Raw genomic sequence first — 24,197 nt, 5'->3', positions numbered from 1 at the left:
CTATAGAGACCTATCTGTGACAGAATTTCATTGGTACCAGGTGAGGGTCCAGAACAGTAGCTATATTTGTCTGTCTGTATGTGTGTGTGTATGTGTGTGTACATGCACGCATGCGCACACACACACACACACACACACACACAAACATACAACATACCCCACTTCCACAATACGGCTGGAAAATAGTATGTAGGATATCTTTTGCATACTGCCCATCGCATACTGAACAGTACACTTAGTGGACAGCGCATACTTTGAGCGCGCGCTGGTTAGCAGGCTGACTGGGCCTCGGCCCCTGGTCTCTCTCTCCCCCGCAGGTTCCCGGCGGTGAAGAAGAAGTTCATGGCGGAGCTGAAGGACGTGCGGCACAAGGAGCAGACGCCCTACGTGGTGCAGAGCACCATCAGCCTCATCATGGGCGTCAAGTTCTTCCGCATCAAGATGTACCCCGTGGAGGACTTCGAGGCCTCCTTCCAGTTCATGCAGGTGACTCCACCCCACCCCGCCCTGCTCCACGGCCCTAGTGGCCCCGGCCCTCCTAGTAGTCCCTCGCTGATTATGACCAGCATCAGATTTCGGTGGAATCGTCTGGAAATCAGATGCTGGAACGAAGCGGGCAGTTGAGAATCGGTCACGGGAACAACGCGCGCCTAACGCTGTAGGTCACGGACTCAGGGCCGGTTTAGACCAGAGCGAGGACTGACTTTGAGAGGGCGGCGTGAACATCAGCGTTGGGCTGGGAAAAGAACGATGGAAGCCAGCCAAATCCAGATGAAACTAGAAGTTATTCTAAAAAAAAATTTGATTTCTTTAGATGAGCCTTGAACTGTGTTTTTACTAGCTTTTTCTATTGTGTGGTTAAAGCCAATGTGTGTCTGCTCATTTAAAGCCAATTGTTTGTACTAGAAAATCTTGACTTTTTGTCTTGGTTTGGTTGGTAAAGGAACTTATCCCATTATGTGAATGTGCAAAAATGTTTGATTCGCTGTACTGCAGAAAATATGAGCAAAGATTTTTTAAAGTCAAGCTTGCTAGTTGGCGAACAACCTTCGTTTTGTTGCTTTGCTAAACAATGTATGTTAAGCCAGACATCTATACCATCTTTGTGTGTGTTCCTTTTCTTAGAAAAGAACACACACACACATATATAAAGTGTGCATAGAACAGAGATCGGCTAAACAATCTCTAAACAATCTCTAAAACAATTTCTAAAATCACCATGTACATGTGTAAATCTGACAATGCGAAACATTCTCGGCAGCTTAATACGCCAATGAGCTGAATTCTGCCCTGGGTCATGATTTTTTCACAAATACAGTCTGAGAATGTTCTAGAACTGCTGCTGATGATAAGCAGTATTAAGATTTTGGTCGTCTGCAGATTTAAATACTCCGATGTTACATAAATTATGATTTAGTGGGATATGCTTGGACTCGATCGACATTTGTGCCGGAATTTGACTCATGATTAAATCAAATATTTTTCTTCACTTACACGGTATAGTGAGTTCAGCAGGTCCCTAAATTAACCTGCCTGTTGTTTGTAAGGAATACAAATGCATTTAATTCTTAAATCCACCTACAACTTAGATCCTAGACCTCCCTCTTGCACCTACTATGGTACTCAAAGTTATGGTTATGGTGTGGTTTTGTATATAAACACTCACTATCAGTTGTGACACTGATAATTTGGTGTCATCTTGGTTGTTTGCCTTGCCTCTCTTATGTTGATTGAATCCAGGCCAACCCTAAGAACTAATTTTGAATGAAACCAGGCCAAATTGAAAAACTAATGTTGATTGAATCCAGGCCAAAGTTAAGGACTAATTTTGGCTCCAGTGAATCAGTGTCAGGGTGGTGTGATCATGTTTTGCACAGAGTGACTCTGCTGTTCTTTTTTTTTTTTGCTTTCAGGAATGTGCCCAGTATTTTCTGGAGGTCAAAGACAAGGACATTAAGCACTCTCTGGCCGGACTGTTTGTGGAGATCCTAGTTCCAGTAGCAGCGGTGAGTCATGTTTGTTTGATCCTTACGTCTGTCTGTCTTTCTCAGGTACGCTGTTTTTTTTAACGAGGGTTAAACAATGTACAGTTACAGGTAAAGGATGTTTGCCTCATCAGCTCATAAATGCCACTCCCAGTGAAACATACACAAGGAAACTGAAAACAGTATGATGTCATTCCTCGCCCTTTGGCCAATATCACTTGGTGTTGGTGGAGAGACACAAAAACATGGTTCACACAGAATATACAAACAGTCTCAATGTACAGCATACATTTCAATATGTATTTGTGGCCTTCACATTTAACATATATTACTGAAGCCCAGGGTTGAGATCCGGTGTTGAGCCCCAGTGTTCAGAACTGGTGTTGAGTGTTGAGCTCCTGTGTTTAGCCCCTATAATGATCCTATGTGTTGACCTTCTTTGTTGAGTCTCTGTGTTGAGCTCCTGTGTTGTGTCTGTGTGTTGAGCTCCTGTGTTGCAGCTGTGTGTTGAGCTCCTGTGTTGCAGATGTGTGTTGAGCTCCTGTGCTCAGTCTATGCGTCAAGTTCCCGTGTTGATTGGTTCCTGTGTACCTCCAGGCGGTGAAGAACGAGGTGAACGTGCCCTGTCTGAGGAACTTCGTGGAGACCTTGTATGACACCACTCTGGACCTGTCCTCCAGGAAGAAGCACTCTCTGGTGAGTCGTCATCTCTGGGGTGCGCCTCTTTTATTTAGGTTCAGTTCCTGAGGTTTTTTTTCACCTTATTTTATCCTGGTTTGTTCGGGACAGTTTGATTGGTGAAGTTCTGGGACATGAAAATGAATTTAATTTCTGCAACAAGTTTGGGAGAACAGAGAAGGGCGTCCACTCTCCTTCGAAAAATGCGGTACCAGGCCACTGCTGTATGGAAGATTGGCAGGGAATGGGAGTTTTTAGCATCTCTCTACCATAGAAGTGGAGGTTAAACTAGGTCACTGACTCAGTGACATCGTCTAGTCCTCAGTCCCCCTCCTTTGGTCAAACAATGAGAGAGCTGTAAAGTTTTACTGCAGACCCTTCCTGTATGTGTAGTTCCTGGTTGTTAAGTGATATTTACTTTGAAGGAATGTTTTAAAGAAATGTCTAAATTCACCGGTTAGGGGAATGAGGACACTGGAATGCCATGTGGTTTCAAAAATGTGCTTTACAAATATTATAATTAAAGTGGTTAGCTAAATATGTGGGGTTTTAGAACTTGGTGCATTGAATCATGATGCATTTAAAGCATTATTATCACTTGTACAGGATAGGGAGCTGATTTATTTTTTTCATCATGATTGTTTAGTTGATGAATGGTTTAGATGATCATGATTTTTGTCATTGTAATCGTAGAATACATCAATGGTACATTAAACGAGGTTCACAACATTCTTCAAAGGGATGAAAAATAATCCAGAATCTCTCCAACCCAGCAGAGTTTTTAAGGTGGTAATTAGAACAAGGAGTATAATGCACTACAAAGTATACTAACACTGCACCCTGCACACACAGGGCTGGGACTAGCAGTTATGTTGACATTACGTTTGAATCACCCAATGAAGTCATCGTTTGTTGGTGCAGGAGGTTGTGGTGGGTAGATGAATAAACTGTGGTGAGATCTGGAATGAGGAAGTAAAGATGGGTTGTTTACTACTCTCTCTCTCTCTCTCTCTATGCCTGTCTCTCTCTCTCTCTCTCTCTCTCTCTCTCTCTCTCTCTCTCTCTCTCTCTGTCTGTCTCTATGTCTCTCTGTCTCTCTCTCTCTCTCTCTCTCTCTCTCTCTCTCTCTCTCTCTTCTCTCTCATGTCTGTCTCTGTATCTCGTCTGTCTCTCTCTTCTCTCTCGCTCTCCTCTCTCTCTCTCTCTCTCTATGTGTCTATGTCTCTCCTCTCCTCCTCTCTCTACTCTAGTCTGCTCATGTCTCTCTGTCTCTCTGATGACGTCCTATGCTCACGTGCAGTTTCCTCCAGTGACTCTGATCCGTCAGCCTGACGTGCACTAAGATTGCGTCCCCCATTGAATGAAAGCGAATCACAGCACAACAGTGACAGGATTATCCCCACGTGAATGACAATCACACACAAGAATGACAGATTATCCCCCGTGTGAATGAAACGAATCACAGCACAACAGTGACAGAGATTATCCCCCATGTGAATGAAACGAATCACAGCACAACAGTGACAGAGATTATCCCCCATGTGAATGAAACGAATCACAGCACAACAGTGACAGAGATTATCCCCCATGTGAATGAAACGAATCACAGCACAACAGTGACAGAGATTATCCCCCATGTGAATGAAACTAATCACAGCACGACAGTGTCTAAGATTATTCCCCATGTTAAGGAAACAATTAACAGCACAACAGTGTCTGAGATGATCCCCATGTGAACGATGTGAAGAATAATAGCACAACACGCTTAGGGAAGGCAGCAGAAAATTGATTTTAAAATGGAGAAAGGGAGAATCAGGGGCTCCTTGTCCTGTTTTTTATGTGCTAATGTGCAGACCCAGCTTATCTCTTTTTGACTATTTCATTCATTTGTTTACCAATACTGCATTGAGATTTTGTCTCTTTCTCACACATCGAAGGCAGTCTAATACGTCTTATATTGTTGTGTTTTTGGAGTTCAGTGGCACTGTGTGATCTGCTGGTAGGAAAAGCTGTGATGTCGCCCTGGAATTCCCCTGGGGGATTGTACAGGGTCGTGACCCCATGACCTTTGAACCCATTGAAGTGCACAGCTTGTAGAGATGATAAAGCTGGCCGCTGTGTGCTGGTCGCTTGCGAAACGTCTGCATGAACGTGGCGGTTGACCTGCCACGGGTTTGGAGCGGCCTACGGGCACACGATTCCGGAATGCTGAGTTGTAGAATTCCAGAATGTCGAGCGGAATCCTGCTTCTGTTTCAGTATTGTGCTATTCTCGCTAATATATTTTGTTTATTTATTAACGCATGTTCAGTTCGAGTCCATTTCAACAAGGGATGATGGATGCTGATTCTGCTCTCAGGGTCTGGTCAAAGCACTGACTTCCATTCAAGGTCATGACCTCTGAACCCAGATGAACCCATCTATAACAGCACACCAAAAACCTTGTCAGAGACTGAGGGAGATGTGAAGAGCAGGGGTGATGGTATTGCCGCAGTTGGCAGGAGAGAGCACCCCCCCCCCCCCCCGGAGTACATTGGCATCTGAAACATTCTGTTCTCTTCCTGCGTTTTGTCGCGTCTGAGGGGGGGAGGGGGAGCGGGAGGCAGAGAGGGAGGGAGCGCTACTGTCTCTCTGAACACGGTGTGCTCGCTGACAGAATGCTGACTAACTGACTGCACACTTGTGGGGGTCATTCATGTGCTGCAGTATAATCTTCTCAGTGTCATGGGTTATTTTCTGTAGTATGATTAGTCTCAGTGTTCTAGTTATTCAGTATAACAGTCTCAGTGTACTACTTTATGTTATTCAGTATGATAGTCTCAGTGTAACAGTTTTTGTTCCATAGTATAATCATCTGAGTGTCTTTTACAAGAGAGATCCTGCAAGAAATTCAGACAGTACAATTGTAATGAATGCTTGAGGGTCATTATGAGAAGTACTCAATATTTACAGTGTCTGTCCATCTATGACACCCCCCACGCTCCCCGCCACTCCCCCCCCCCTCCCCATGGTGCTGGCACAATAATTGCCACTCTTTTGGAATGTACCTGCCTACCTCTGTCATCTCTGTGTCTCCAGGGGGCTGCTGGGTAAAATAACCAGAGCTTTTTTTTTTTTTTTTTTCTTCCAGAACAAAGACCCCAAAATGGCCAGAGTGGCGCTGGAGTCCCTGTACCGCCTCCTGTGGGTCTACATGATCCGGATCAAATGTGAGAGCAACACCGGAACCCAGAGGTAAGGGGGGGTCGTGGGGGGGCAGGGGGGGCAGGTCATCCAGCACCCTGTTGCAGGCACCTGGGGTGAATACTTTATCCGAAATATCTTAGGACACTTTGATTGGGAGACGGGGGGTTCACCTCTGTGTGTGTGTGTTCCCCCACAGCCGCCTCAACACCATCATCACCACCCTGTTCCCCAAGGGGTCCCGCAGTGTGGTGCCCCGAGACATGCCCCTCAACATCTTCGTCAAGATCATCCAGTTCATCGCACAGGTACTGTACGCACAGGGGAAACCCTGCACAGCTCAGCACAGTCCCTTAACACAGAGATGATCCAGTTCATCACACAGGTACTCTACGCACAGGGGAAGCCCTGCAGAGCACAGACAATTCCCGAATATGGCAACTCTAATACTCGCAGGAAAAGGCCAGCACATCTTTCCACAATCCCCTTACACAAAGCCTACACGTGCAGAAATCCTGCAGCCAATATGGAGTTAATGTCATGTAGTAATGCGCGTTCTCACACAGTGCCCTGTTATTAGAACGTTAGTTTAATACTTAATAAATCCTCACCCCTCGAACGCACATAGAATCGCGCTGTCATTTTACAGGACGGCCTGCCTTTCATTCAGGCATTTAAATCAGTCTGTCCTTCCCTAAGTCTCACAGTTAAACCGTCGCAGGTGCTTGTTTTCCTCCTGAGCTCAGAGTTGAGCAATCGCCAAGAGGAACCTGCCAAAACACTTCCGTGAACAAAAGGCCAGCGCTCGCTGTATAATTATCAAAGTCGTGGTTAAGAGTTGAATCCAGGCCATTGTGTTCCCTCCCTGCTGCCTTTTGAGTGGCGGATGTTGTTCACGAAACATTCACACTCTGCGCTGGTCTCCTCGTAAAACCTCCTTAGAGTTCAATCAGCTCAGTGAATCCTTGTCTCTCTAATGGCTGCTTGTCTGTGCCCGGTTCCTTCGCTCGCTCTCCAGCAACCACTGGACTGCAGAACTGCACCACAGCTGGAACAGCTAAGCCTTATTTCACGGAGTTGGGTAGCTGTTCCAGTTGTAATGCAGTCTGTGGTCTAGGGGTTTTAACCTGATGTTGTACCTCCAGCTAAACACACTGCAATTTACCCATTGATTCCCACACACTAAATAGACCTATGTAACAACATTCACTCACGTACCCCCAGCAAAGTGGACACACACGTCATTTGTCATACTTATATTATAATATGCAATTGGATTAGCATCGATGTGTTTGAGAAATTCCAGGAAGTAACTTTAGATCAGGGCTGCCCAATCCTGTTCCTGGGGATATATAGTCCAGTAGCTTTCCACTCCAACCCTTACTTGGCTCACCTGATTCTACTAATTAGCAGCTCAACAGGATCTCTTGCCTTTGAATGAGTTGTGCTTTGTTAGGGTTGGATTGAACACCTACAGGACAGTAAATCCCCAGGAACAGGGTTTGGGTAGCCCTGCTCTAGCTGTTGAATGACATGTCCCTTGTTAGGTTTGGATTAAAAAGCTACAGAAAGGTACATCTACAGGAACGTGACTGGGCAGCCCTGCTTTAGATCTCAAATATCACTAACCATCACATGTCCAATACATAGTGTATGTTTTCCAATAACAGTGAGTGCCGCATGTCTATTACACAGTATGTGTTCTGAAATATCACTGACCATCAGGTGTTGAATTTCACTCTTGCACAGAAAGTGACATCTGATCTCCTTGTCACCCGATCCCCTAGTGGTTTCTTATCAATTGTTTTGTTTGTGCCCTTGCAGGAAAGACTGGATTTTGCAATGAAAGAGATCCTCTTTGACCTGCTGTCTGTAGGAAAGCCAGCAAAAGCCTTCAGTCTTAATCCAGAGGTGAGGTGAATTTTCTTATCCAAGGTTTTTTAAATTACTGCCCTGTTTCGTTGTCTTAATGTAGAAATAAAACTCATAAATATTACTCAGAAATACTATTCAGCTGTACACATTTGTTTAAAGGGACCCAGCGATCATGCTATTACAGCTGTTTTGCTTGGAAGACTCTCGCCCAAAATTGTAAAACTCTCTTTACATGGAGAAGGTGTGAAGCCCGTTCTTCCAAGATTCTGTCATTTTCTGAGAAAGAGGAAGTGAAGTCAAAAAAAAACATGAGCTGTTGTTCCTGTAGTAAGACAATAAGGTTTTGGAATTGTGCAAGAAAACCACAAGGAACAAGGGTGACGTGCAATACAATCTGATTGGAGTTCCATGAAGGTTGCGCCCAGGAATATACGATATTTATTTTCCGTTTATTGGAGTGGCGTTGAGATAAGAGAGGCTTGGTCATGATAACAGAAGCCAGCCAATACAACACAACGCTTTTCTGTTCAAGAGCAAACAATGAAACGGCACAGCAATGAAAAAGACACAAGAGAATATGAATTAATTTCCTGAATTTAACTGGGGTTGTTCCTTACCCTGGCTTGGATCTTGAATCAGGATTGAGGACAGGTTTGGAGCCTTACTGAAGAAGGGTGGCTACCTTGTTCAGAGTCACCTTTTATTACAGAGCATTAATTTGTCTGTTATTGTATCATTTTATTTATTTATTTATTTATTTATTCATCAATTATCTATACCCACTTATTCCTGGTCAGGGTCACAGAGGGTGCTAGAACCTATCCCAGCATGCATCCTGGAGCATATCCCAGCATGCATTGGGCAAGAGGCAGGAATACACCCTGGACAGGCTGCCAATCTAATGCAGGGCGCAGACACCATTCTATTCATTCATATATTTATTTGTTTTGCGGCCATCTTGGGCAGATCTCCCTTTGTGTTAGACATACTGTATCTTGGCGGGATTCTCAGTTGAATGCGTGTGCGAGTGAACGCGGCGAGCGTGACTTGGCGGTTAACGGCGATCGTTGCTCTCGCAGAGGATGAACATCGGCCTGCGGGCCTTCCTGGTCATCGCGGACAACCTGCAGCAGAAGGACGGGGAGCCGCCCATGCCCAACACGGGCGCCACACTGCCTTCTGGGAACACGCTGAAGAAGAAGAGGACCTTCCTCAGCAAGACGCTGACCGAGGAGGAGGCCAAGCTCATCGGTGAGTCTCCGGACCTGGGGCCCCGGCCCCAGTGTTCTGGGGTGTGGTGTACTGAAGTGAGTGATGATTGGCTAGGTGAGGTTGTTCTATAGAACAGAAAGGTTGGTGATTGGCTGGGTGGGCTTGTTCTGTTGATTAGGTGAAGGAAGGAGGCGACTTTCTGAGTTTTCAAAGTGGGATAGCCCTGCCCATAGGTCATCAAAATCCAATCAGGGTTCTCTGTATTTATTCAGTGTGCTGACTGGATGTAATCATTGACTAGCTTTCCTTTGTTTCCTGTTTGTCTCTGAATCTCTCCTTTAAAGCAGCAGGTCTGTTTTTATCTCTTAGATTAGTAAATGAAGTGTAGAGTTAAATCTCGTCTAATGGATCCTCTCAGTTAGGTCTGTAATGCTGTTCTTTCCCCACACAGGTATGGCCCTGTACTACTCACAGGTGCGGAAGGCCTTGGACCACATCCTCAGACACCTGGACAAGGAGGTGGGCCGCTGCATGATGAAGACCAGCCTGCAGATGCTGAACAAGGAGCCGGAGGACATGATCACGTGGGTGTACTTTGACACCACTTACACATGTGCATCCAGAATCATTACATCACCCCTTTAAGGTGTGAGGTCACACATATGTGATTGGAACGCTCTTAACTGAGCATTCCAATGCTGATGTAACAATCGCTACTGGCAATTGAAAGCAACAGAGTTCTAGAACATGATCATGTGGGTGGACCTTTATACATGCTCCAGCATTATAGCATTAGCAGGGCTGGTACAGGCACCAACATTCCCGCCACAACATTGGGAAAACAAATATTATCTTATTTGTATTGGGTGGCACTGTTAGTGTTCCCCCAAAAAATCCTGAAGAAAATTTCTTGTTTTTTGCCACATACCCATACCCCCCCCCCCTCCCCAAAGTTGAAAATTTACATCCTTGGGTACAGGTCTGAGTATGTTGATAAATTCAGTCATATAAATAATAATAATGAATGAACTGTGGGTGGATGTACCCCAAATGCTCACCATCACCACCAGTCCCCCACCTCAGGCCTTGGTCAAAAGTATTTGAATGGCCGGCAACCCTTCAGTTAAAAAGCTGCTCAGAAAATTTGCATCTGAATATTGTTTGAAAGTAGATATATATTTTCTAAATGGTCATTAATCATGAGGAATTTTACTTGTGTCTAAAAATGTTTCACATGATTATTTGACCCAGGTCTGTCCCATTCTGAGCTGCTTGGAGCAATTTAGAATTGAAAGAAAATATTATCAGCTGTATTGATTACACAAATATTTAATTATAAAGTTACATTTTCGCTGTCTCTCTCCCTCCCACAGAAAACAATTTAAGAACTATAAATAGCACTTGAGAGAGATATGGAAGCGTTTCTCATTTTCGAACCTGTGACTCATCACACAAAAAAAATACTTAAGCAGAGATGGTTTGCCAAGATTAGAGAGTTGAACGACACTATAAATCACATACAAGATGAAAATAACTAAATCACATACAAGATGACTCCTGTCAGCGCATGGATTTATTGGCAGGGAAGCAGTTTTTCATTAAATCAGTCTTGCAATGCTCTGCTTACTGCCAGACATTCTGAAGATTTTTTTCTGAAAACTGGCCTGTCAGGTCTGATTGTGCTTGGTGCTACCTGGGCCTTCACTGAGTGTGAAACGGAATGTTTTCTGTCCCCCTCTCTCTCTCGGGACAGGGGGGAGAGGAAGCCGAAGATCGATCTCTTCAGGACGTGTGTGGCTGCTATCCCTCGGATCCTGCCGGACGGCATGTCCAAACTGGAACTGATCGACCTGCTGTCACGGTGAGTGTCCTTTGGCTCCCCCTCACTGTTTGTCACTTCTGTAACAATGCTAAGAGAGTTATAACACTACCCCAATCAGTGTATAACCATTATATAACATGGTTATAACACCACCATGATCACTGTATATCACTTCTATAACACGGCTATAACACCACCGTGATCACTGTATACCACTTTTATAACAGTGTTATAACACCACCCTGGTCAATCTCGCTGTACAGCACATCAATAAGACTGTATATCACTTCTATAACAGTGTTATAACACACCCTCACTCACTGTACAACCATTCTATAACACTGCTATAACACCACCCTGGTCAATCTCGCTGTATAGCACATCTATAAGACTGTATATCACTTCTATAACAATGTTATAACACCCCCCACTTACTGTATAACCATTCTATAAGACTGTTATAAAACCACTCTGCTCAATGCATTGCATTAGAGCACCCCTTTAGCAGAGGGAGTCAGACTGTGTGTAACCTAACCTGGGGGGGCTAATTGGGTGTTATACTGTGCAGTTAGAGAACCCTTTGCCTTCGCTGTTTAACGGCTTGACTGCGTGTTTTGTGAGGGAGTTAAGAGTCTGGAGTGTCCCGCAGACCCTCGGCCCACAGGCCGGTGAACCTGTGCGGGCATTTGACGGGGGGGGACAGGCGGTTTGTGACAGAGCCCCAGGCCGCGAGCAGACGCGCTGTCTCCGCAGCGACGCCCGTGTGAATAGGCTCTGACTCTTCTTTCAGGACATGCCAGCTCCGAGCGGAGCGGAGGTCTGCAGGATGATTGCGGGGTGTTCAGCTTATGTGGGAAAATTGCATGTTTCTCATAGAAGCGTGACAGGGGGACTGTAGTGGGTTGTGGTGCAGCTGACAAGTGTTCATGTTCTCTAGCCGGGAATATGAGTCACTTCCCTAATGTGAGTGGCAGCCTATCACAGCAAGAACTAAAGGGCTGGGTTTCCATTACATCCACACAGCGTATGTTTGAGAGTGTGTGTGTGTGTGTGTGTGTGTGTGTGTGTGTGTGCAATAGAGATGCAAATGTCTAACCTGCATTTTGTTTGCTTTATCCCTACTGGTATGCTTTCTGCTACTCAAGTGAAGGACATCAGACAGCAACTGAAATATATTCGGGCCCTTATGATGTATTTTATAAATGTGGACCTAAATAAAGAATTAAAATGTGTGTGTCTGAGGGTGTGTGTGTGCGCGCTCCCATGCGTGTTTGTGTATGTGTGTGTGTGTCTGTGCACAATGTACACGTGTATGTGTGTATGTGCGTGTACACATGTTCATGCGTGTGTGTGTGCACGTGTATGTGCGTGTACACGTGTTCATGTGTGTGTGCGTGTATGTGCGTATACACGTGTTCATGTGTGTGTGTGTACACGTGTTCATGTGTGTGTGTGCGTGTACACGTGTTCATGTGTGTGTGCGTGTACACGTGTTCATGTGTGTGTGTGCGTGTATGTGCGTGTGTGTACACGTGTTCATGTGCGTGTGTGTACACGTGTTCATGTGTGTGTGTGCGTGTATGTGCGTGTACACGTGTTCATGTGTGTGTGTGCGTGTATGTGCGTGTACACGTGTTCATGTGTGTGTGCGTGTACACGTGTTCATGTGTGTGTGTGCGTGTATGTGCGTGTACACGTGTTCATGTGTGTGTGCGTGTACACATGTTCATGTGTGTGCGTGTGTATGTGCGTGTACACGTGTATGTGCGTGTGTGTACACGTGTATGTCCATGTGTGTGTGTGTGTGTGTGTGTGTGTACACGTGTTCATGCGTGTGTGTGTGTGTGTGTGTGTATGTGCGTGTACACGTGTTCATGCGTGTGCGTCCGTGTCTCCCCCAGCCTGACGATCCACATGGACGACGAGCTGCGTCTGATCGCGCAGAACTCCCTGCAGAGCCTGCTGGTGGACCTGTGGGACTGGCGGGAGGACGTCCTGTTCGGCTTCACCAGCTTCCTGCTGCGGGAGGGGCAGGACACGCACCCCGGCCTGCTGGACTCCGCCCTCCGCCTCCTCCTGCAGCTGCTCACGCAGTGGAGGCTGACCCTGCAGGGCACCACCAAGAGCCGCTCCCACGAGGTACGCTTACGACCTATAACACGTCCACTGCACTGTAGAGAGCCCAGCAGAGCCGCTCCCACGAGTACCTCACGCCTATAACCAGTCCCACTGCACTGTAGCATAGGCCCACGGCGCTACGACGCGTTATAACAGGGTTCCCGCTACTCTGTAGCACAGAGCCCCAGCAAGAGCCGCTCCCACGAGGTACGCTTGTAACGCATTATAACAGGGTTCCCGCTACTCTGTAGCAAAGAGCAGCTCTCACGAGGTACACTTATAATGCCTTTTAACTACGTTCCCAATGCTCTGTAGCACAGAGCACCACCAAGAGCCGTTCTCACGAGGTACGCTTATGACGCGTTATAACCACGTTCCCGACACTTTGTAGCACTTAGCCTTACCAAGAGCCGCTCTCACAAGGTATGTTATTAACGCATTATAACAGCATTCCCGCTACATTACCGTGAACCACAGACCCGAAAGCAGGACTCACACACACACACGCATGTTCCCCCTGCAGCGGATGTCTCCCGAGCGCAGTCACTGCGCAGTCCTGCACGCCGTGGAGGGCCTGGCGCTGGTGCTGCTCTGCTCCTGCCTGCCCATCACCCGCAAGCTGGCCGTCGCCATCCTGCGGGAGATCCGCCTCCTCTTCACCGCCATCGGGCAGCCCGAGGTGAGCGGGGGAACGGGAGGGGAACGGAGGGGGGGGGAGTTTGGGGTTTAGCTGTGTGTCTGCCCCTAACAGTACAAGTGGTTAGTATGTGTCTGAAGGTCAGTGTTAGCGCTGTAACAGTACAGACGGTTGGTGTTTTTCTGGCTCTGACAGTACAGACGGTTGGCGTTTGTCTGTAGGTCAGTGCCGGGTTCTCACAGTACAGACGGGTAGTGTGTGTCTGTAGGTGTGTGTCTGTAGGTCAGTGCCTGGCTCTGACAGTACAGACGGGTAGTGTGTGTCTGTAGGTGTGTGTCTGTAGGTCTGTGTCTGGCTCTGACAGTACTGATGGTTGGTGTGTGTCTGTAGGTGTGTGTCTGTAGGTCAGTGCCTGGCTCTGACAGTACAGGTGGGTAGTGTGTGTCTGTAGGTGTGTGTCTGTAGGTCAGTGCCTGGCTCTGACAGTACAGACGGATAGTGTGTGTCTGTAGGTGTGTGTCTGTGGGTCTGTATCTGGCTCTGACAGCAGTTTCTCCCTGCAGGATGATGATAAGCCCATGATTGAGGTGATGGATCAGCTGAGCTCTGCTGTTCTGGAGAGCTTCGTACACGTGGCCGTCTCTGACACGGTGAGTGTGTGCGTGTGTGTGTGTGTGTGTGTGTGTGTGTGTGTGTGCACGCGTGTGCGCATGTGCACTTTGTTATTCTGTCCACTGTCTTTATAAATGTTTTTGAATCAGAGGGTAAATTAAACAGGGGACGATATTCAGCGTGACTGTGCAAACTCATTCACTGACAGGTCTGCACGGTTATTTCACAACCATTGGTCTCCTTATCGCCAGAGATCAAAGGGTGGCTCGTTTGGTCATTTATACTAGCATTACTTTGTGTGCTGGGCAGTATTCATATTCAGACCACAAAATCTCTCACACTGTCTGCCAGAATGTGCAAAATTATTCCTTAGTCACATGATAAATGAGATCCCAAAATAATTCATTTATTTAGAACTGAAGAGCGATAGGAGGAGAGAGAAGTGGTGGAATTAGGTCAGGAATGCAAGAGAAAGAGAGGCTTTGAAATGGAAGGATAAGAGGGTGAAATATGGTCAGCGTGCGTGCCGCATAGTTGTGGTCGAAGGCCGGTTTTCACCAGGCTTCTGGAATGAAGAAATGCTACAGGCGCGCAAGGCCAAGCATTTCTGACCTTAAAACCACGTACCTTTCGAAATGGCTGGACCAGACTTATGCGTCTGTGTGTCTTTAAACCGGCTTCGCAGGCGTCAGCAAAGATGTAGCCGTTTCTCTGTTAAACCTTTGAAGAGCAGGTTTTTTTAGAATGCTTTTTCAAAATTTCAGGTCAGCGTTCTAGAACTCGGTTGCCTTCAGTTGCCAGTAGCAATTTTTACGTGAGCATTACAATGTTCAGTTGAGAAATTAGGTCATTACGTTTCTAATTTCAGTCGGGAAATTTCCAAATTAATTAGCTCAATCGACATTTGCATACACACCAGCTACAGCCACAGACTGCAAGTGCATCCTAAAGATTTTACTGTGCTCAAGTACAGGAGTGAACCAGTGTAGTTTATAGAGCTGTAAGAAAACTAAAGAGGTAAATGGTTAGAACAAAAACCTGGACACAGAGCAGCGCTCCAAGACCAGATTCGCATACTACTGACATGGACTGATGTGTAGTTTATGGAGCTGTCAGAAAACTATTAACTAAGGTAACTGGTTGGAACAAAAACTCAGACACAGATTAGCTCTCCAGGACCGGAGTTGCACCAATTTGACATGAACTGATAGGTAGTTTATAGAATTGTCAGAAAACTAAAACTAAGGTGGCTGGTTGGAACGAAAACCCGGATGCTGGCTGGTGCTCCAGGTCCTGGACTGATTGGCGGTTCTCTCGCCCCTCCCAGGCGACGCTGCCCCTCGGGCACCACGTGGACCTGCAGTGGCTGGTGGAGTGGAGCGCCAAGCTGGTCAACAGCCACTACGACGTCAAGAGCCCCTCCCACGTGTGGATCTTCGCCCAATCGGTGAAGGACCCCTGGGTGCTGTGCCTGTACAGCTTCCTGCGGCAGGAGAACCTGCCCAAGCACTGCCCCACCGCGCTCAGCTACGCCTGGCCCTACGCCTTCACCCGCCTGCAGCTGCTCATGCCCCTGGTGGACCCCAAGTGAGCGCCCAACACCCCCCCCCCCCACCCCGTCACCCCCAATCTTACCCCTGTGACTGAGCTGTGCGTCTAAGCTCAGGACATGCGCAATGCCGGGTTCGAAGGTGCTGGCAAACTAAAACTTTGGACACAGAAGGCATGGTTTTTTGAGCAAACTTATCTGGCCATGTTTACATCTTTGGTTGTATCTTTAGTTTAGTTGCCCCTTTAATGGGTTTGAATACCATATGAAAAAAGTGCTATTGTTGTTATTATTATTGTCCTTTTGTACATTGAGGGCACATATCTTTGAGTGTGCGGGCTGTCTATGATTGTGCTAAATCACCTGTTGGTGTTTCGTGTTTCATTTGAACAGTAACTCGGTGTGTTTTGTTTGGCCAGCAACCCGATGTTTTTTGTTTGGAAAGTAACCGGATGTGGTTTTTTTTGGACAGTAACCCGGCTAACGCCAAGAAGACGAGCACGGCAGGCACGTGGGACGGGTACGTGACCCTGTGGAGGAACTACCTGATCCTCTGTTTCGGCGTGGCCAAACCCAGCATCATGAGCTCGGGCCACCTGAGGGCGTCCACGCCCGAAATCACCGCCACCACCCCCGACGGCAGCGTCAGCTACGACAACAAGGTCTCCGCCCGCCCGCCCGCCCGCCCCCTCCCTCGCCCCCCTCGCCCCCCCCTGAGACCCACCCCCCTCACCCCCCTGAGACCCACCCCCTGTCACCCATCCCACTGTAGGTGGGTTGGTTTTTATTGACTGGGCTATGAGGGACATGGTGGACCGAAAGGTTAGGAATAAATTACCATTTGGTTGTTCAGGTAATTTGAATCTGAAATCAAGCTGTTAAAAAACCGTTGGTGTGGGACTTTGATCCTTCAATTAATCTGAACAACATTTAATAGTACAGTAGCTCTGGATCACCTTTCCTTTTGTGTTGAGGGTGGGCCTTAGCATGGTTTATATTGAGTCTAGTGCCTGGTGTCATGAGCATATTACATTACCTTCGTTTAACATATGCTCCTATCCAGAGCAACTTACAGTGGATGAAGTGTATGTGCATTCACTAGAGATATTCATATTTGCTGTGACCTAAACCCAGCTAAAGCTCTCTTAGACCAGAGACCACATATGTGCACTGCCAATAAGGCGCTAATGTAAGATAGCTGCCCTCTGCTAGCCCAGTGCGTAGAGTGTCTTATTGTTCGTTTGTGTGTGTCCCTGATCAGGTGATCGGGACGCCCTCCATAGCCTGGCTCCTGAAACAACTGGTCCCCTTGATGAGATCAGAGAGCATCGAGATCACCGAGGCCCTGGTGCTGGGGTTCGGACGCACCAACGCCCTGGTCTTCAGGTACGGAGGTAGCAGCTCACCTGTCTTCAGTGACCTCTGCTCAGTTGGTTTCGTAGTTAAAGGCAGTAGCAGAGGTTGGGATGAAATCCAGAACTGGATTTGGGCCTCCTGGAACAGGACTCCCCCTCCTCAGATACATTCTTAGGCTGGGTCTTCGATGATGGGTTCTGATGTCTGTGTGGCGGCTGTTTGTACAGGGAGCTAGTGGAGGAGCTGCATCCCCTGATGAAGGAAGCCTTGGAACGAAGACCAGAGGTGTGTGTGTGTGTGTGTTTGTGTGTTCATGTGTGTGAATGTATGTGAGTCTGAGTGTGTGTGTGTGTGTGCGCATGTGTGTATGCATGTGTGTGTGTGCAGCGGTTTGATTGTGTGTGTGTGTATACGGTGTGTGTGTGTGGCACGCATGTGTGTGTGTGCATGCTGCTGTGTGTGCATTTTTCGCATTGTATCTGTGTGTGTGTGATGCGGGGGTTGTTGTGTGTGTAAACCTCCTCTCTCTCTCTCTGTCTCAGAATAAGAAGCGCAGGGAGAGGAGGGACCTGCTCCGGCTGCAGCTGCTGCGCATCTTTGAGCTGCTGGCCGACGCTGGAGTCATCAGCGACAGGTGCTGTCACACACCGCCTACACCTGCAACCCCTTTCAGTCGAACCCCGGACTGCGCCTCTGACCCTCCACCCTCCCCCTCCCCCCCATGTCCCGCAGCACTAACGGGGCTCTGGAGCGGGACACCCTCGCTCTGGGGGCGCTCTTCCTGGAGTACGTGGACCTGACCCGGATGCTGCTGGAGGCGGAGAACGATAAGGACGTGGAGGTGCTGAAGGACATCCGGGCCCACTTCAGCGCCATGGTGGCCAACCTCATCCAGTGTGTGCCCGGTATGGAGAGACGTCATGGCAACCACGCTTACCCCTCCCCGGCAACCAATCAATGCATGCTCTACAGCAACCCCTCAGTACACACTAACCCCACCCCAGCAACCACTCAGTATGCAGTTACCCCTCTACAGCAACCACTTAGTACACAGTGTACATTGTGTAATCGCTCTTGATAAGCTAATCTGTTAAATGCCTGAATGTAAAAATAGTGTGATTGATGAACCTCTCTCTCCTTCACTCTCTGTCTTGTCCCCCCTCCCCCCCCACCCCAGTCCACCACCGTCGCTTCCTCTTCCCCCAGCAGAGCCTTCGTCACCACCTCTTCATCCTCTTCAGCCAGTGGGCGGGGCCTTTCAGCGTCATGTTCACCCCGCTGGACCGCTACAGCGACCGGAACCACCAGATCACGCGATACCAGTACTGCGCTCTCAAGGTACTGCGCGAAGCCTTAATGTAGGGAACTAGGCTTGTGACTCAGAGGTTGCTGGTACAAATCCCAGATCGAGGAAATGGAAATAGGAAGTGTATAAATATTACTCGCGCTCTGCTAATAAAATGTTTAAAAACACTTTGAAAAGCCTGTAATAAGCAGATGTACGTATGTACGTTTGTGCAATGTAGTATTTGCTTTAGTGTGACGTTATAGGTGCATTTTTGTGATGTTTTATGTATGTTTGTGTGATTTTGTATGTACGTTAGTGTGATGTTTTTTGTATGTTTGTATAAAGTTGTATGTGCGTTTCTGTAATGTTGTATGTGCGTTTGCGTGACGCTCTCTCTCTCCTCCAGGCCATGTCGGCGGTGCTGTGCTGTGGGCCCGTGTTCGATAACGTGGGCCTCTCTCCGGACGGGTACCTCTACAAGTGGCTGGACAACATCCTGGCCTGTCACGACCTGCGGGTACGAGCTGCGTGACCCCTGTGACCTCTGCAGGAAGTGGGGTTCGTGTGACCCCTGTGACCTCTGCAGGAAGTGGGGTTTGGAAATTTAGTAAATAGTATTATTTACTGTACCCTCCTGAGTAAAAATTTGGGTTATCACATTGACCTGAGGTGAAATGGAGATATACCATCCTGTAGGTTTTCTTTTCAACCTTAATTTGTATTAACTTAATTGTAGTACCTGGTTGTACTAATTAGCAGCTCAAGGAGATGAGGTGTACTTTATTCGGTCTGGAGTTCCTGGAGATCTACCTGCATGATGGTAGATCTCCAGGAACAGGGTTGAGCAACCCCAGAGTTTGTCCATTCTGTGGCACCATTCAACAACCAGAGAAGCTGTGTCATGAAACCTTGCAGGCCATTGGCTGACGCTGAGTTTGTCCCTCCCCCGGGTCATGTGACGCAGGTCCACCGGCTGGGCTGTGAGGTGGTGATCCTGCTGCTGGAGCTGAACCCCGACCAGGTCAACCTGTTCAACTGGGCCGTGGACCGCTGCTTCACCGGGTCCTACCAGCTCGCCTCCGGCTGCTTCAAGGCCATCGCCACGGTCTGCGGGAGCAGGTAGTGTGTGTGTGTGTGTGTGCGTGTGTGTGTGTGTGTACAGTATGTGTATGTGTGTGTGTGTGTGTGTGTGTGTGTGTGTGTGTGCGAGTGTGTGTGCCTGTGTGTGTGTGCGTGCGTGTGTGTGTGTGAGCGTGGGTGTGTGTGTGCGTGTGTGTGTGTGTGTGTGTGTGCATGTGTGCGTGTGTTTGCATGCATGTGTGTGTCTGTGCGTGTGCGTGTGCGTGTGTGAGAAGGTATAATGTCAGGAGAGTTGTAAGCTAATTTTAAGATGATGGAGATAATACAATTGAAGTACAGAAAACTTTAAATACAGAAAAATGTGATATTAATAAAAGTGCATAATATTCATAACAGTCAGTGTAATGCAGTAAACAGAAGGCCTCTGGGGCTCTCTGGGACCAGGGTTACGGACTCCTTTCCCCAATCAGAGGGACCCCTGATTGCCTCCCTCAATGTCTGGGACTCCACCCCAGTGCTCCCCGCTCTGGTCGTCCCACTTAAAGCAGTTCCCTAAATCCACTTGGCCTTTTCGGCCTTCGCCCGTGATCGCTGCTTCGCTTCAGAATGACGGGAGAAAGCGTTTGAAGTTGCTTTTTGATGAACTGGCTGCATGTAAGGGGTGTAGAGACCTGAGAGCAGTCAGGCTGGCTGTCAGAAAGGGACATCAAAGGGTTGTGTGCTGCTCATGGGTTCACACAGAAGGAGAGGCTGGATTCATTCATGAGCAGACACCATGTGATACAGTATTACTGCAATATAGATTTATGCTTGTATAGCCTTTTATATATTGCAATATATGTATGTGTCTATATATTGTTATATTATGTAATAAGCATCCTCCAGTGTTGCTAAGTTTGAATGTGCCACATACTGGACTGTTTTCACTGTCATACTCAGCCAGGGATCAATGGATAATGGCGTACTGTATTTGTCATGCTTTGTTTGTCTTTATTTGTTTATTCAGAAACTACCCCTGTGACATAGTGACGCTCCTGAATTTGGTGCTCTTCAAGTCCTCCGACACCAACAGGGAAATCTACGAGATCTCCATGCAGCTCATGCAGGTAGGGGAAAAATAATAATATAAACTATAACTATAACTATAAATAATAAATTTCAAGTTATGCATTTTTTATATACCTTTTATAATGCCTTATCGAGATTATGTGGAAATCACACTGTGGCCCGCAAGAGTAGGTGCATCACATGCCCTGTTGAAATATTGGATAGGAGCATGCTTATTCGTTGTTTGCTGTTTGTATATAGTGTTTTCAAAACCCTACAAAAAATTAGAGGCTACATTGAAAACCAGGGCCTGTATTAAACTGCTTCTTCAGAGTGCTGGTCTAAGGTCAGTTTTCCCCTGTTCATTTCCCTGATGTGTCCATCAGTGATCTGGAGATGATTTATGAATACAGGCTGCTGGTATTCATAATGGAATGTCAGTGTGGGTGTTCGCGGCCCGATGTTCGATGGCGGCTCTGATACCTGATTTTATGGTGGCGGCTCTGATACCTGATTTTATGGTGGCGGCTCTGATGCCTGATTTTATGATGGCGGCTCTGATGCCTGATTTTATGATGGCGGCTCTGATGCCTGATTTTATGATGGCGGCTCTGATGCCTGATTTTATGATGGCGGCTCTGATGCCTGATTTTATGATGGCGGCTCTGATGCCTTGGTTGTGGCGGGTTTTTTCGGGGCAGATCCTGGAGGCGAAGTTGGCGGTATACTCTAAGAAGACGGCGGAGCAGAAGACCAGCAGCATCCTCTACGGCACGCACGGCCCCCTGCCCCCCCTCTACAGCGTCTCCCTCTCACAGCTGTCCAATCAGCTGGCCCGGATGTACCCCGAGCTCACGCTGCCACTGTTCTCTGGTGCGTGCCTGTGTGTGCGCGTGCGTGCATGTATGTGTGTGAGCTAGAGAGAGAGTGTGTGTGTGTGTGCGTATGAGAGTAAGAGAGAGAGAGAGTGTGTGTGCATGTGTGTGTGAGAGAGAGTGTGTGCATGTCTGTGTGTATGTGTAGGTATTCATGCATATGTGTGTGTGTGTGTGTGTATGTGTGTGCGTCAGTCTGTGTGTGTATGTGTGTAGGTTTTCAGTAACGTGCTGTGTAATTAAATGTCATCACAGCTGGTGAGCTCCCAATTAAACATGACAGTAGAATTACTAATTATGTTGCAGTAGTGGTCTTTTGTTCTCCAAAAATCTGTTATGGAGTCTGTGAACCTTACAGAAGGGAGATATTATTATAGAGCTGGTGGACTCTCTGCTTATCTTGACTGGCTCTATGGTCTGTGTTTCCTGGTTATTCGGATGGGACGGCCCATCTCCAGCTGTCCAACCGACAGCCAGTTAGGTGGCCAGGCTCCCATCGCTAATCGCCATGACAACAGGGGCATCTGAGCCCCCATGCCTCACCAGCTGCTCGTGCAGACAAAACTGAAAATGTGAAAAAAAACAAGTAAACAGTTACAGCCTGTGCGTGTAGGGACAGAGGAGACAGCCAATCTGCTTCTGCTGCAGTCTGTGGTCTGCAGTATCTCCATTCAGTCAGTACTGCAGCCTGTAGTCTGTACTGTGGTCTGTAGTATCTGCAGTCAGTCTGTAATGCAGTCTTTCAGAGCCTTTGTGTGGTAGTTTCATGTCCTACTGCACAGTGATACTGCTGCACTAACCTCTACCTGCTCTCTCTCTCTCTCTTTCTCTCTGTCTGTCTCTCTCCCTCTCTCTCTTTGTCTCATTCTCATGCTCACTCACTCACACATACTGACACTCTCTCACACTCACACACACACACACACACGCAGAGGTGAGCCAGCGCTTCCCCACCACGCACCCTAACGGGCGGCAGATCATGCTGACCTACCTGCTGCCCTGGCTGCACAACATCGAGCTGGTGGACAGCGGGCTGCTGCCCCCGGCCTCCAGCCCCTGCACCCCGGAGGAGGAGGCCCGGGAGAGGGCCGACAGCCTGGGCCTGTCCCACCCGCTGAAGGGCAGCGGCTGGGGCTCCCTGCAGGCCACCTCCCTGGTGCTCAACAACCTCATGTTCATGACCGCCAAGGTAGGCCTGCGAAACCCCGCCCCCTGAGACTGTGCTCCAAAACCCCGCCCCTAAACCCTGTACGCCACCAGACCCCACACTCCAAAACCCTGCCCCCCCCCCAAACCCTGCTCTTTAAAACCTCGCCCTCAAATCCTGTTCCCCAAAACCCCACCCCTAGCTCCCAACCCTCCTGCCCCAAAACCCCACCCCCTGGGCCCTGCACTCCAAAACCCCACGCCCTGGGCCCTGCAGTCCAAAACCCCACGCCCTGAACCTGTTCCTCACACTTCACTATTCCAGAGCCTGATCCCCGAGACCCCAGTGCTTTCACCTCCAGCTGACTTGAGTTCTCCCTCTCTCTCTCTCCCCCTCCCCCTCTCTTCCTCTCTCCCTCTCCCTCCCTCCCTCCCTCTCTCTCAGTACGGTGATGAGCTGCCGGGGCCGGAGATGGAGAACGCCTGGAACGCACTGGTCAGCAACGACAAGTGGAGCAACAACCTGCGCACGTCGCTGCAGTTCCTCATCAGCCTGTGCGGCGTGAGCAGCGACACCGCGCTGCTGCCTTACGTGAGTACGCCGCCGCCGCAACCGCCACGACCACGCCTACCGCCGTACCTGCTACGCTAACGATAGCGTACGCTAACTACGGCACCCTCTAACTACAGCGTACGCTATCCACAGCACCTGCTACGCTAACTACACTATAACTGCAACGTACACTAACTACGGCACTCGCTAACCTTGGCATGCGCTAAGCACAGCATATGCTAACTATGGCATCCGCTAACCACGGCATACGCTAACTATGACAACCGCTAACCATGACATCTACTACGCTAACTACAGCATACGCTAACAATGGGACTCGCTAACAATGGTATATGCTAACTACACTATAGCTACAACGTACACCAACTACAGCACCCGCTAACTATGACAACCGCTAACTCTCCCCTTGAACCTGTGCTGGTTTTCCCTGTGGCCCCAGGTGAAGAAGGTGGTGATCTACCTGTGCCGGAACAACACCATCCAGACCATGGAGGAGCTGCTGTTTGAGCTGCAGCAGACCGACCCCGTCAACCCCGTGGTGCTGCACTGTGACAACGCCCCCTTCTACCGGTTCGCCCCCAGCAACAAGACCTCCGCCGCCGCCTCTGGTAAGGCCTGGCTCCGCCCCTCTGGCCGTTTCACACTCTTTAAAATGTATTGACTGGTTTCACGTGATGTCACTTCCTGTGCAGGAAGTGATATCGCCACGTGAGGTCTGACCCCACTGACTTTTACTTACTGAGGGTACCGGTTAGCCACGCTAGGCATTAGAGTGCTGGTCATGGAGGAAATGTGGCAATAGTATATTTGAGATATTAGCACAGGGGTCCACAGTCTTACTTAGAAAAGGCTGGTGTCTGTGCAGGCTTTTATTACAACCAAGCAGTAACATGCCTGATTCTACTAATGAAGGTGCTTAGCAAAGGCTGTAGTGGTTGATTTGTAGAATCAGGTGTGTTGCTCCTTGTTTTAAACAAAAGCCTGCACCCACACCAGCCCTTTCTGGACTCCTGTATTAGGATGTGAAACGGTTTCCTCAGTACCTGCAAACACAGGAAATGAATACCTGGCAGTGTCCTTAATGGGAGTGCTTTGTTTCCAGTTATATTTATACTTAGATATTTTACAGAAGCTCTTATCCAGAGTGGCTTACAAGGGAAG

General features: G+C 48.2%; 1 protein-coding gene across 1 annotated transcript in view; it reads left to right on the top strand.

Moving 5' to 3' along the window:
- The window catches only part of fryb (furry homolog b (Drosophila)), a 74,655-nt gene that overhangs the window by 25,002 nt on the left and 25,456 nt on the right, over window positions 1–24,197 (top strand). Inside the window, exons 9-34 of the mRNA XM_064352742.1 lie at window positions 318–486; window positions 1,914–2,006; window positions 2,583–2,691; window positions 5,710–5,896; window positions 6,045–6,153; window positions 7,670–7,756; window positions 8,800–8,971; window positions 9,384–9,516; window positions 10,686–10,793; window positions 12,656–12,893; window positions 13,396–13,551; window positions 14,073–14,159; window positions 15,449–15,708; window positions 16,143–16,332; window positions 16,932–17,056; window positions 17,254–17,311; window positions 17,569–17,660; window positions 17,759–17,931; window positions 18,204–18,364; window positions 18,721–18,831; window positions 19,279–19,433; window positions 20,401–20,500; window positions 21,143–21,314; window positions 22,249–22,505; window positions 22,908–23,054; window positions 23,476–23,644. Coding sequence (XP_064208812.1) covers window positions 318–486; window positions 1,914–2,006; window positions 2,583–2,691; window positions 5,710–5,896; window positions 6,045–6,153; window positions 7,670–7,756; window positions 8,800–8,971; window positions 9,384–9,516; window positions 10,686–10,793; window positions 12,656–12,893; window positions 13,396–13,551; window positions 14,073–14,159; window positions 15,449–15,708; window positions 16,143–16,332; window positions 16,932–17,056; window positions 17,254–17,311; window positions 17,569–17,660; window positions 17,759–17,931; window positions 18,204–18,364; window positions 18,721–18,831; window positions 19,279–19,433; window positions 20,401–20,500; window positions 21,143–21,314; window positions 22,249–22,505; window positions 22,908–23,054; window positions 23,476–23,644 — 3,818 coding nt within the window. The remainder of the gene's footprint in view (window positions 1–317; window positions 487–1,913; window positions 2,007–2,582; window positions 2,692–5,709; window positions 5,897–6,044; window positions 6,154–7,669; window positions 7,757–8,799; window positions 8,972–9,383; window positions 9,517–10,685; window positions 10,794–12,655; window positions 12,894–13,395; window positions 13,552–14,072; window positions 14,160–15,448; window positions 15,709–16,142; window positions 16,333–16,931; window positions 17,057–17,253; window positions 17,312–17,568; window positions 17,661–17,758; window positions 17,932–18,203; window positions 18,365–18,720; window positions 18,832–19,278; window positions 19,434–20,400; window positions 20,501–21,142; window positions 21,315–22,248; window positions 22,506–22,907; window positions 23,055–23,475; window positions 23,645–24,197) is intronic.

Source organism: Anguilla rostrata, chromosome 9, assembly GCF_018555375.3.
Source record: "Anguilla rostrata isolate EN2019 chromosome 9, ASM1855537v3, whole genome shotgun sequence".
Classification (NCBI taxonomy): Eukaryota; Metazoa; Chordata; class Actinopteri; order Anguilliformes; family Anguillidae; genus Anguilla; species Anguilla rostrata.
The sequence above is the reverse complement of the archived record's forward strand: the minus strand, read 5'-3'. Positions and strand labels throughout refer to the sequence as shown.